The sequence below is a fragment of the Molothrus ater genome, chromosome 11, assembly GCF_012460135.2.
Source record: "Molothrus ater isolate BHLD 08-10-18 breed brown headed cowbird chromosome 11, BPBGC_Mater_1.1, whole genome shotgun sequence".
Taxonomy (NCBI): domain Eukaryota; kingdom Metazoa; phylum Chordata; class Aves; order Passeriformes; family Icteridae; genus Molothrus; species Molothrus ater.
Window position 1 is genome coordinate 818,787 of NC_050488.2, and position 13,319 is coordinate 832,105.

At 47.5% G+C, this 13,319-nt stretch overlaps 1 protein-coding gene across 1 annotated transcript in view; it reads left to right on the forward strand.

Annotated features, from left to right (window-relative positions):
- FBLN2 (fibulin 2) overlaps positions 1-12,040 on the forward strand; it is a 70,857-nt gene extending 58,817 nt beyond the window's left edge. Inside the window, exons 11-16 of the mRNA XM_036390697.2 lie at positions 2,673-2,801; positions 4,346-4,471; positions 5,467-5,583; positions 6,548-6,676; positions 8,871-8,994; positions 11,115-12,040. Coding sequence (XP_036246590.1) covers positions 2,673-2,801; positions 4,346-4,471; positions 5,467-5,583; positions 6,548-6,676; positions 8,871-8,994; positions 11,115-11,472 — 983 coding nt within the window. The 3' untranslated portion in view covers positions 11,473-12,040. The remainder of the gene's footprint in view (positions 1-2,672; positions 2,802-4,345; positions 4,472-5,466; positions 5,584-6,547; positions 6,677-8,870; positions 8,995-11,114) is intronic.
- Positions 12,041-13,319: the final 1,279 nt, after the last annotated feature.

Below are 13,319 nucleotides of genomic sequence, written 5' to 3' on the forward strand. Positions count from 1 at the left end.
CACCACGCCAGAGTCTCCCTGAATGCCATTTCTCCACAAGGCAGCAGTCAGCCCTGAGCAGCACAGCTGTCCTGGCTGCAGGGCCAGCAGCCTTTGCCCTGCATGCTCCGTAAATGAGGGCAAGGGTGCAGTCCCCATCCCTGGACATGGCCAAAACCCACGTGGGTGTGGCACCTGGGGACATGGCTTAGTGATGAACATGGTGGTGCTGGATCAACAGCTGGACTTGGTGATCTTGGAGGCCCTTTCCATCCTTAATGATTCTATGATTCTGCAGTAGCTGGGGGAAGTTATGTTCCTAAATTTATAAATGATGGGACAGAAAGAATCCAGCTTTTCTCCCCAGCTGTTCCTAAAAAAAAAAAGTTTCCGTGTGTAAATCGAGGAGAGAGGAGGAAATTGCCATTAATCCTCCAGCATCTCTGCTCTAGAGCACAGTGAGATAACACAATGCATTGTGATTCCTGATGGCCTTCAGTCTCTGCTTTACAGCAGTCTCAAGGCTCTTCAGGAGCAGCCATAAGGAGGCTTCTCTAGCTTGATTTTGGGAAAACATAATTGATGTTAATTAGTGATTTCTCTGTCTTTGCTGTGTGCATTCTGTCCCTACTGCTGGTCTGTGTTGTTTGGTATTTTTTGAATGGCTTTTTTTTTAAGTAGGCAGAGAGCACAGAGAAGAAAGAAGAAAAGCATATGGTCCTAATTTCCTCTCTCTGTGATAAAGACTAGTGTCTGTGAGGCATTACAATAGCTAATTAGATCCCTGAATCAGATTTATTCATTTCACAGTAGTAAAAACATCATCTGCACGTGTTTCTTCAGCAGAACAACACTTGTAGGGTCATCTCCTCTGTTTAGAGAATTCATCTGTCTTTAAAATGCTCAGATTTTCTGATTTAGCAAATGAGTTATTAAAACCTGCCTCTTAGATTTAGCTGAAAACTGCTGTAAGTGTGAAATATGGCACAGTTCTGATGGTGTAATGCCCTAGAACTAATTAAAGTCTGAATGTAATGGAATGCAGAATTTTGGACAAACTAGCAAACTGGTTGCAGACATGAATTCATTACAAATAAAGCTGCTACTTTACAAATTATCTGCATTAGAGACTTCCCTGTTTTTGCTGCTACCTCTGATTAAAAGAAAACTGGTAACTCAGTGTTCCAGCAGAAATCTCAGTTCCTGTCAGGAGTTCCTGTATGGTGAGGGCACTCCCTGCCATCCCTGACCCCGGTGCCAGCAGGGACTGTGTGGGTGCAGCGTCTCCAAGGCTGTTGTTTGATGGAGAACTGCCCAGGAGCCCTCTGAAATGATTCAATGCTCAAATTTATGAATTCAGATAGGGCAGTATGGTGAATTTCCAGCCTTAGAGATGCATCCTGATGATTATTGCAGATGGGCTTAGAAGCTCACTGTGAGCTTGGCTGGGAGGAGCCGCTAATAAATGAGAATTGGGAACAGTGGAATAGCCCAGAAGATACAAACTGTAATAACCAAAATAACAAAACATGGTGCAGGTTACAGAGGCAAGATTCCAAAGATCCCTGGGCAGGGCAAATGCAGACAGGTATAGGGACACAGGTGCAATCACAAAGGTGAGCTCAGAACCTGACCTTACATGAACTAGGCATGGAGCCAACTGGAAACAAGAACTGGAAACTTGACCAAATACAGGATAGTCCTGTTAGCATACTGCTAATTCCCATGACCCCACTCTTCCCACTGTGGCCTGGTCAGGTGCCCCTCCCCTCAGTGCCCTGCCTGCCCTGGCTTGTGGCCAAAGCCCTTTGCAAATGCGTCTGGAGCAGGAGTCCCAGTTGGACGAGGTTCCACAATTACATGAACAGGGATTTGGGTTGTAAAAGTAGTTGAAGATGTGAACAATAGGAAAAAATCAGGATATGTTGGCTTAGGAAGTGGCAAAGCTTGGAATACTTGAAGAAAAACACAGTTCTGAGGGTTAATCAGACTTTTTGATGCTTCTTGTCACAGATGGTAAGAGGGATTTGTTAGATGCTGATGAGCTATTTAGTCATGTTGCAAGTCTTGTAAATCAGCCTGTATTGAAAACTCTCATCTTCCTCCAAGGATGTTTCAATGAGATTGGAAATGATGTGTGTGAGTGGAGAAGCAACTAATTTGTTGGTGTTGGATTTTGGATGAGAGGCCGTGGGGAATATGAAAATGGGAGCTGATTGAGAAAAGAAAAAAATCAACATTGGGAAAGAGCAAAAGGTAGACAGCAGGAGCAGACTGAGAGGGCAGGTGGAGATGAAAATAGCAATTGCTTTAATTGAAGGGATGAGCAGAATTTCTGGCCGGTTCTTGTTTTGCTTTAAATGGCTTGGTGTGACTCATGGAATAGCAGAACATCAGAATGGGGGGTTTAAATGTCATGGTTTGATCAGAATCAAAGTGTGTTTACACTGAAATGCAGAATATACTGGGAGAACCCCATTGCAAGTCCAGTTACCATTTTCACTTTGAAGGTAAGGCTCTGCTTTTCCCAGGTTTGACTCAACTGCCTCTGAGAAGAGCACGGAGGGATGAGCTGGTGGTATTTCTCCTGTCCAGTTTCTAACCCTGCCATTAAACGGACCTTTTTGTGTCTCTTTATAAACACTGGTTTTAAGCAAACTGTACTGATGCTGATGCCCTCTCTGGCTCTGCAGATGTGGACGAGTGCCAGACTGGGGTGCACCGGTGTGGAGAGGGGCAGCTGTGCCACAACCTGCCCGGGGGCTATCGCTGTGACTGCAGGATGGGCTATCAGTACGACGCCTTCAGCCGCAGCTGCATCGGTACGTGGGGCAGGGGGGGCTGGCAGCTCACCCTGCCTGAGCCTGGGCCCCACGGCACTGCTCAGCACCACTGCAGTCTGATTGTGCCGTGCTCAGCGCCACTGCAGCCTGATTGTGCAGTGCTCAGCACCACTGCAGTCCGAGTTGTGCAGTGCTCAGCACCACTGCAGCCTGAGGTGTGCAGTGCTCAGCACCACTGCAGTCCGAGGTGTGCAGTGCTCAGCACCACTGCAGTCTGAGGTGTGCAGTGCTCAGCACCACTGCAGTCCGAGGTGTGCAGTGCTCAGCACCACTGCAGCCTGAGGTGTGCCATGCTCAGCACCACTGCAGCGTGATTGTGCAGTGCTTGGCACCACTGCAGCCTGAGGTGTGCCGTGCTCAGCACCACTGCAGTCTGATTGTGCAGTGCTCAGCACCATTGCAGTCTGATTGTGCAGTGCTCAGCACCACTGCAGTCTGATTGTGCAGTGCTCAGCACCACTGCAGCCTGATTGTGCAGTGCTCAGCACCACTGCAGTCTGAGGTGTGCAGTGCTCAGCACCACTGCAGTCTGAGGTGTGCCGTGCTCAGCACCACTGCAGTCTGATTGTGCCGTGCTCAGCACCACTGCAGCATGAGGTGTGCAGTGCTCAGCACCACTGCAGTCTGAGGTGTGCCGTGCTCAGCACCACTGCAGTCTGATTGTGCAGTGCTCAGCACCACTGCAGCATGAGTTGTGCCGTGTTCAGCACCATTGCAGTCTGATTGTGCAGTGCTCAGCACCACTGCAGCATGAGTTGTGCCGTGCTCAGCACCATTGCAGTCTGATTGTGCAGTGCTCAGCACCACTGCAGCATGAGTTGTGCCATGCTCAGCACCATTGCAGTCTGATTGTGCAGTGCTCAGCAGCAGTGCAGCCTGAGGTGTGCAGTGCTCAGCACCACTGCAGTCTGATTGTGCAGTGCTCAGCACCATTGCAGTCTGAGTTGTGCAGTGCTCAGCACCACTGCAGCATGAGTTGTGCAGTGCTCAGCACAACTGCAGTCTGAGGTGTGCAGTGCTCAGCACCACTGCAGTCTGAGGTGTGCCATGCTCAGCACCACTGCAGCCTGAGTTGTGCCATGCTCAGCACCACTGCAGTCTGAGTTGTGCTGTGCAGTGCCTCAGAAGAGGGTGGCATCACCTCCAGAGCTGGGCTGTGCAGCACATCCAGGGCTCTGTCCCTCCCAGCTGGGATTTGGGACCAGGCGCCCTTGGCTTGCCTTAACTGCAGGTTGTCACTTAAGCCATGTGCAGAGTCCTTTCCTGTGGGTTATGCTCCTGCTGCTCTGGGAGTTTGTCTGTCTGAAGGTTCCATCACTGTCCTCCCAAGAGCCATGACACAGCACTTTGTCTTTGGTCCCCCCTGTGCAGCAATTAGAGCTCAGAGTCACACAGCCTCACACAACCCGAGGCTGCGGCACTTCACGCTCTGCAAACCAATCTCTGACACTTTAATAAATACCCTCCTGCACCTCGTTTGCTCATGTCCCTCAGCTGATTGTGGGTTTCCTTGTTGCTGGCAGACATAAACGAGTGCTGGAACTACCCCGGGCGCCTGTGCCAGCACACGTGTGAGAACACGCCCGGCTCCTACCACTGCTCCTGCTCCTCCGGCTTCCGCCTCTCCTACGACGGCAAGCACTGCGAAGGTACCGCGCTCCTCCGTGAGGAACGACCTGCTGGGGGAACTGGGGGACTTGGGAGGAGGCCTTGAGGTGAAATATAAAGGCAGTAACCTTTGTGTGCTCAGATTTGCAATCACAGAATCACAGAATGAGGTTGGAAGAGACCTCTAAGATCATCGAGTCCAACCCATGCCCTAACACCTCAGCTAGACTATAACACCAAGTGCCATGTCCAGTCGTTTTCTAAACACATCCAGACATGGTGATTCTACCACCTCCCTGGGAAGAGCATTCCAGTACTTTATTCTTTTGGTGAAAATTTTCTTCCTAATATCCAACTTGTACCTTCCCTGATGTAGCTTGAGGCTGTGTCCTCCAGTTCTGTCAGTGCTGCCTGATGGAAGAGACCGACCCCACCTGACTACAGCCTCCCTTCAGGAAGGTGTAGAGAGCAATAAGGTCACCTCTAAGCCTCCTCTTCTCCAGGCTAAACAGTCCCAGCTCTTTCAAACATTCCTCAAACACTGGAGTTGTCAGATGAGTGTCAGCAAGTTTCTCCTTTTTCTTTCTTCTTTCCCCATGTACTCTTTGCTTTCCTTTAAGATGACAGGAGAACAGAACAAAGTTAAAACAGGAAACCATTCAAATTTTGATAAAGATGAAACTTGGTAATGACAAAACTTACAAAAAATGACTTTGGATTGAATGGAAAATTTTTGAGTTCTCCATGATTATTTTAGGGAACAATTACATATTTTAGTGAACTGAAACCTATGAAGTCTGAAACATATGTCTGCATGTGTGTGTGTTTCCATTGGCATATGGAGAAATGAAATTCAGGTACAACAGACATGCTCCAGCTTCTTGGCATTCTGCCTAGGGAGCAGAAAAAATAGGGACAAATTAGTCCTTCCTTAGTCACTGTGACTGGAAGGTAAAGGTTTTCAGGGGCAGGAAAGGGTAGAAGACACTGTTCTGAAGCACTGTGACCATCTCTGTGTGTTTGTTTTTGGATGCAGATGTGAATGAATGTGATAACAGTCCCTGCAGCCAGGAGTGTGCCAATGTTTATGGCTCCTACCAGTGCTACTGCAGGCAAGGCTTCCAGCTGGCTGAAGATGGGCATTCCTGTAAAGGTAAGGTGCTGCCTCACCAGGTCAGGGGCGTGTGTTTATTCCTTGTAGCAGGAAGAACTCTCTGACCCTCAGCAGCCCCTGATGCTGCAGATGATGCCTGAGGATGGTTGTGAGGTACAGCTGCCACAGAGGCTGCCAAAGGTCACTCAGCTACTGCACAGTGCAGTTCAGTGGGTGGAGCACAGCTGTGGGACTGCACAGCCAGGGAGGTTGTTGTAAGGGTTTCATGGGGCCAGAGCTGACTGAAGAAATCAGGTGGGAAGATATTCCTGTATTGCATCAATGAACATGTGCACTGCTGAGTGAAGGTTTGCTCTGACTGCTGCTCATAGTGAATGAGGAGCAGAGTGATCAGAATGGAGAGGAAGGGTTTTACCTCTTTAGTTGAAGTTACCAGCACTGACATGCTGGAGAGTCTCTGTTTAAGGAATGATGAAGCCAACATCCTTCCTAGCACAGGGAAGCCTGGTGAAAAATTCATTGCTGAAAGGGGAGTGAGGCCCTGGCACAGGTTGACCAGAGAGATTTCCCATCCCTGAGCGTTCAAAGCCAGGCCCAGCCTGGTCTTGTGGAAGGTGTCCCTGCCCATGGCAGGGGGTGGAATGAGCTTTAAGCTCCCTTCCAGCCTAAACCAGTCTGTGATTCTATGATTCTCTCAGTTACAGAGGCACCAGAGAGAGAGACAGTGCTTCAAACTCAGACATGCCCCACCCTCATTATTCCTTCCCATGAGTGTGTACTGCTTGCAGCCAGTATTTCTGGGAGCAGGCTGGTGTTCAGCATTTCAGAAAGCACCAAAGAAATGCCAGACCTCCATGGTTGTGCTCACGTTTAGCAATATATTATAAATGTGTCAGGTGAGAGTTTCCTGGTGTCCTGCAGCCTGCCTTTGCAGATCTGTGTTTTGTTTTTGGTTTGGTTTGTTTGTTTTGTGTGCTGGCCTGTGACTGTGTTCTTTGCACAGACATTGACGAGTGTGCCCAGAGCGCCGGCATCCTCTGCACCTTCCGCTGCGTCAACGTCCCCGGCAGCTACCAGTGCGCCTGTCCTGAGCAGGGCTACACCATGGCAGCCAATGGCAGGACCTGCAGAGGTAACAGCCCTGAGCAGTGGGCCACTCACCCCCTTGCACTGAGCTCAGCCATTACAGCTGCTCAGGCAAACCTCCGTGCTTTGTATCAGTCACTGTTCCAAAGTCAGTCTTCGACAAAGTTGCCAAATATTGGTATCTGCAAAGTCAGTTTTCCTGTGCTAGAAGAAAGTGCTGTGGCAACTCAGGTGTCAGTGTGAGCTAATTGCTTCAATGAATTCCCCAGGAGCCCACTTCATCCCTCAAACTGAGGCACTTGATGACTCACACGAGCTGTGTGTGCACCTTGGAACAGCACTCAATGATCAGGGGTATTAGAGGTGCCAGATGTAGAAATCTGTGGCTGTTTTATGAGTTACAGTTTTCTCCTCCAGAAAACTGGGAGATTAAATGTTGGTGCTGTAATTGAAACTTGGCCATCCAGCAGTGTCACCTAAGCTTAATCGTGCTGGCATTAATAAATGTTAGTGAAATGACAAGTACCCTCCCCTCACACACCCCTTTTCCTCAGAATTGTGGAGATGTCTCCTGGGAGTCGGGTGGTTTTCATCTGGTGTGCAGCTGTGTGGTTCTGAGCTGAACCCCCCTTCCAAACGATGCACTGCCTGTGTAACCTGATGGAGGATATGATTACCTTTAGTCCTCTGCACATTCCTGCAGTCCTTACACCAACTGCCAGGCATTTCCTGCCCTGGCTCTTTCAGGAACCCTTCATGTAATGAGAATTTGGTTATGTATCTCCTGTGCTTGAATTCTGAGTGCTAATGGCAGTGAATTTTCTCTGTGTAAATCCTGAGCAGCATGAGCACACTTAATCCTGACTGTGGAGCAGTGAAGCAGATGAAATGACAATTAAAATCCTTTAGAAATGTTTTAAAATATTTTCAAATGTGTTTTTAAGTATGATTGCGATAATATCCATATGCACTTAAATTCTTACATAAAGTTCACCTTTAGAAAACTGCAGCTCCCCTGGATATATCCCCTTTTTGGAGCTCTGCAGGACTGTAGATACAAGTTTGGGCAGATACTGAGGTGTGTCTGAAAATGTGGTCAAAGGAAGGCTGGGTTGGTATTCGCTCTGTTGTTGGCTCCTCTGTGCAGGGAGATAATGTTGGTTCCTCCCAGCTAAAGATCTGGCTCCAGTTGCTCATCATCTGACCAGTTCTGAAGAGTTACTGGTGGAATGTTCCTTGTAGCCTATTTTCAAAAGATGAGTTGTATCTCATGGAGTAGTGGCTCAGCATATGGATCTTTTTTGCAGAAACTGCCTGTGGCGTTTTGCAGCGCAGCCAAAGTGGTACAGGGAGTGCTTTCATGACAATGATTGCAATATGGAAGAAATTTTCTTTTCACCTACGGGCACTGCTGAGAACCAGCAAGGGATTTACTTGACTTTGATTCCCTCCTATTTCCTATTGTATACTTTTCTTTGCAAGACTTTTAAACCAGCCGGTTCAGTATGTGAGATCAGTTCTCATCCCAGGGGAATGGAAGGAGTGGAAGGCTGTGATTTCCCTCTAAGAGTCTTTGCTCTGTGAGAATCGACAGAGCTGCAGGGCCCTACGCAGTCCACATGCCTTGTCTGTTGGAATTTATTTCATTTTAAAGCCTCTGTGCATTGTCTAGACATTTGGGAGTACACAGTGTGACTGCCAGGGCTCTGCCAATGCTTCCTGCTCAGGCTGGATCCTTGTCTCTGCATCTGGCTTTCAGCATTATCAGGCCCATGGCTTGGGCTTGTGGCTATGTGTTATTTAGGTAGCCACATTATTCTTTGGTGTCTATGAGCTTTTAAGTGCTCTTTATTATGTCTTCTGTAATTACATCTCATTATGGGGAGATATTTGTATTTAGGTTTTCCAAACTCTGTGCCTTGTTCTGAAGGGTTGTTCTGAGTTCCCATGTTCCACATCTCCTGGATCCTCTAGGACAGCAGTGACCACTTTGCCTTTGCTTGCTTTAACTCCAGATTTATTTTAGTTGCTCTGCTTTAATCCAGAGCTACCTTCATGCAAAGATGCATTCTTCTGGCACAGCCCAGCTTTCTCCAGTCTCAAAAAGTCAGTGAGAAGGTCCTGTTGTCTTTTAGCATGGCTCAATTATATCCTGGTGGGGCTTGTTTATTCCTGAAAAATACTAGGAACTAATTCTTACTTTTGAACTTAGAACCTCTTTTTCTTGTGTTTCTTCTTAGATATTGATGAGTGTGCAATAGGAAGCCACAACTGTTCAGCTGCAGAGACTTGCTACAACATCCAGGGCAGCTTCCGCTGCCTGTCCTTCGAGTGCCCTTCCAACTACAGGAAGGTGTCTGACATGTGAGTATGGCCTTGGGGCAGCACCAGAGCCAGCCCAGTGCCTCTGCTGCTGTGTGGTGCTTAGTTTGTGGGTGGGTGTGGGTGCTCTGAGAAGCTGCTTTGGTACCTGGAGCTCATAAACCTTCCCTATGCAGAATTTGTGTCTGGTTATCCTTCATTCTCTCAAGCCCTAGAGCCCCTGTTTGCCCTCCAGCTGCTGGAACAACAGAAACCAGAGCCTGCAGCTCTCCTTGCAGCTCTAAAATGTCTCTGTTTATAATTATGTTTTAAAGTATGATCTTCTGTGCTGTTTGTATCAGAGCAGGAGCAGCCAGGCTGCTCAGTGCTCCACTTTGACAGTGGGTTTGGGGCTCCCTGCTTAGTACTCACATTGCAGTTCCTCAGGGAGTGCTGAAAGGGAGCAGGATACTGAGCTTGCCAGGCCACAGGATTCTGGGAATGGCACATCCCCAGCTCCTCAGCAGCTGGGGCTCAGAACCCCCAAAATCTCCCTGCCCATTTCCTGCCTCGGTGGCTGCCAGTGCTTTGGGAACCCATATTTAGTTGCTTATGGCTTAAAACATACTTTTCCTGCCTTACAGAACTGAGCAGCTTTGCCAGTTGAGGAGTTTGTTTCCCAAGGTGTTTTAGGTACCTTTTCAAGGGGTCTCATTGTTATTTTCTTGGAGCAGTGCCCCAGCCCTGCTGATGATGAGCCCCTGGCTCCCTGTCCCGGCTCTGTGCCGTGCAGCCTGGCTCTGGCTGTTCCTGTGGAGCTTCCCCTCGCTCTCCCCAGGCTGTGATCTGTGCCTCGGGCTGTGCTGCTCTCAGCTACACACCCAGAGGTGTCCTGGGCACTGGCAGGGCAGAACAAGCAGCTGCTGATCACACACTGAGGTTTGGGAATGCCGTTTGTCCTGATGGGACTACCTAAAAACAGAGGCCAGACAAAATTAAGAGAATAAAAAGCTGTTATATTTATTGAAGGGCCTTCAAGTACATTTAGGGTAGAAAACCCCCCCCGGGGGCTACACCCAAAATGTGTAGTCAGAGGTTTTTATACTTTTTTTATAAGTTTGGTCCATTTGCATATTGGGGGTTAATCTTCCAATTACAGCTTCAGGTAATGAAGTCATTTACCCCAAGTTTGCTCCCCCCAAACTCACTTTTGTTTCCATCTCTGGGGGCCTGAGGCAGTGAGGTGTCCTTGACTGCCAGGCCCAGAGAGGAATTGTTGTGTCTGCCCAAAATGGGAAAGCTGCAGCTGACACTCTGTATGGAGTTTGGAGTTATACACTAAAGAATTGCAGGATTACAAATGCATGAAAAATATAAAAGCTGAAATCCTAAGGTATTGAAATTAAATCCCAATATTGCCAGATGGAACGTGCCTGGGCTCCTCTGGCCCTTGCTGCTTGACCAGAGGTGGCAGCTGTGGTGGTTTCACCTCAGAGACACCTTTGGCTAAGCTGGGTGTGTGGTGGTTTCACCTCAGAGACACCTTTGGCTAAGCTGGGTGTGTGGTGGTTTCACCTCACAGACACCTTTGGCTGGCTGGATGCTGCAGCTGGTGCTTGGGACAAGTCCAGGCTTGCAGGAGCTCAGGTTTACCTCTGGCAGAGAGACTTCAAGGCGAGGGGAAGGAAAAGGAGTCGGGTTCTGCTGGAGGGTTTCGATCCAGAGCTTTATTCCTGGCACATGGGCCTCTGAATCCAGCAACTGCTCCAACAGAACAGAGAACCGCTGTGGTTGCTGTGTCTTTTAACCCTGGGGAGAGGGGCAGGGAAGGGGTAGGGATCCCACCAACAAGGTAACGGGGGGAGTGTCAGGGGACAAATGACACCTGGATGGATGGCCCGATGTCCCCAGGGCTGAGAGGCATCTTTTGAACTTTGCCAATCACACAAAGCCCTTGCTGGAATGCCAAGATTGATGGACAGCACTCAGCAGGAGCCAAAGGAGGGGAAGGGAGAGGTGATTGGCACACCTGGGGAAAGAACCGGGATGACTGAGACAGGCAAATACATCACACCACAACATCAAGGCATCGGTCAGTCCGATCCTTGGCAATGCCCCCAGGTTTTCATGTTTTTCCCTGCTGTTCCCTGGCCGCTGAAGGTGCCTCTCTCCTCTCTCCCCAGGAGGTGTGAGCGCATCAACTGCTTCAACTACCTGGAGTGCCAGAACACGCCGGTGCGCATCACCTACTACCAGCTCAACTTCCAGACCAACATCGTGGTGCCTGCGCACATCTTCCGCATCGGGCCCTCGCCTGCCTACGCCGGGGACAGCATCGCGCTCACCATCACCCGCGGCAATGAGGAGGGCTTCTTCAGCACCCGCCGCCTCAACGCCTACACCGGCATCGTCTACCTGCAGCGCCAGGTCAAGGAGCCCAAAGACTTCCTGCTGGATGTGGAAATGAAACTCTGGCGCCAGGGAACCTACACCACTTTTCTTGCCAAAATCTACATTTTCATCACAGCTCATGCCTACTGAAGCCTGCGCTGACGTTGGATTTTATTGGTGCTATGCTCTTTAACTGTTCTACCAAAGCTTAATACCGTTGAACTGGCATTTCATGTATCTAGCCTTTATATTATTTTTCTTTCGTTGCTTTAAACTTTCTTATTGGTTGTGTAAATTAAGTTAATTTTTATCTTTTTATGTTCTGTTTTCCTATGCAATTCTGTACATCATCGTCTGCCAGCAAACAAAGGAAGGGTTAGAAAGGCAGTACAGACCTTGTAATAAATGCTGGAACCTTTTCTTAGCAATTATTTTTAGGTGTAGTCACTTCTGCAGGGTATTGCACTAGAGAGGGAAGGTGTTCATGTGGGAGTACTGGGAAAAAAAAACATGGAATGATTTATCTTTCTTGACAAAGTTCTGATTTGGTTGGGCCAGTGGCCTCACTGGGGTGTCTCTGCTGAGGTGCTGAGTCCAAGGCCATCCATGGACACTGATGGGGACCCCACCTCCTGCTCCCAGGTTATTTTCCTCCTTCCAACTTTCATAATATGTTGCCTTAAAATATATATAAATAAAAGGAAACTCCACCAGTGAAAAAGCCTATGGATGAATCTTGCTTTAGTAGGAATGCTCATGTGCTGAATATTTGCAAGACCAAGGCCTTGCCAGAATGTTACACTTTAAGGTAAAAGCTCACATTGCCATTTTTAGTAGTTGTCTTTGAAAGTGTTGGTGTTCCTCTGTTCCTCACTCTATAATATGTAAGTGCAGATGTGAAGCTTTGTCATTCTTAAAGGAATGTCCAAATGGAAATAATGAAATAATAATTACTGCTCCTTGTTTAAAAGCTTGGGCATGTCCCTGAGCAATAACTTGCAGTTTTAAATAGACAAAAAAGGGATTTGCTTCTCTGCTTCAGGAAAATGGCTCCAGTGGTGTTGCCAAATGGAATGCCAGTGAAATTGGTGGGTTGTATTTTGCCATTTAGAAAAGAGCACAACCAAAGTTTTGAGCTCGATTTCCTTTGGTTCTTCAGGGAACTGGATGAAGTCCAAAGTTAGAGGCCAGATCTGGCAAAGCATAATATAATTGAAGTATTTATTAGAAGTTAGAAATGAATATCAGAACTTCTTTTTGGCTGGTTTTTTTTTTTTTTCCCTTCCCCAAAAAGCTCCAGTGTTGCAATTTTCTGAATTTTCTGAGCTTCCTTTGTTTCAGCTGTAATTATTCTGCAAAATGTTTTAAAGGAAAAACATAGCTACAAGATATGGATGTTTATTTCTCTTCAGTTTAATAATCCTAGAATCCCAGGTTGGATGGGACCTCAAGGATCCAGCCTTTCTTGACAAAACAAAATCCTGTTCTTTTCCACAGTCGATCTTACTTTGATTGATGTGTACACAAAAAGAAATGGAGAAATTGAATCTAACACGTTTTTATGCCATATTCAACAATTTTATTATATTGTAAAAATTGTATCTAAAAGTCTTGTAAGCATCACCTATATGGTGAGAGGTATTCACTGTATCCCCAGGCCAGTCTCTACTACTTTGAGTCACTCCTTTAATTTAGACGTTCTTAAAATAAAGGGCAAATCTTTCTGTATCTGAGACCATAAAATCCCATTAGCAGGGAAAATTTATTTACGTTCCCCAGCTGTAAAACAAGGCCTATCTGTGAGCTTGCCTACATCAAACTTCTCTTTGTTTTTTCCTACAAAAACCATTTAGTAAAAGATCTTCCATCCATCTTTTGTTTTCCATAGTCAACAGTTTTGTAAGCATGTAACAGGGAAGTGCCAGCTGAGAAACACAGGCTTGTGCAATTTGTCATTCTAGTTAATTCCTATCTTACAGCTCCAGGCCTTCCAGATC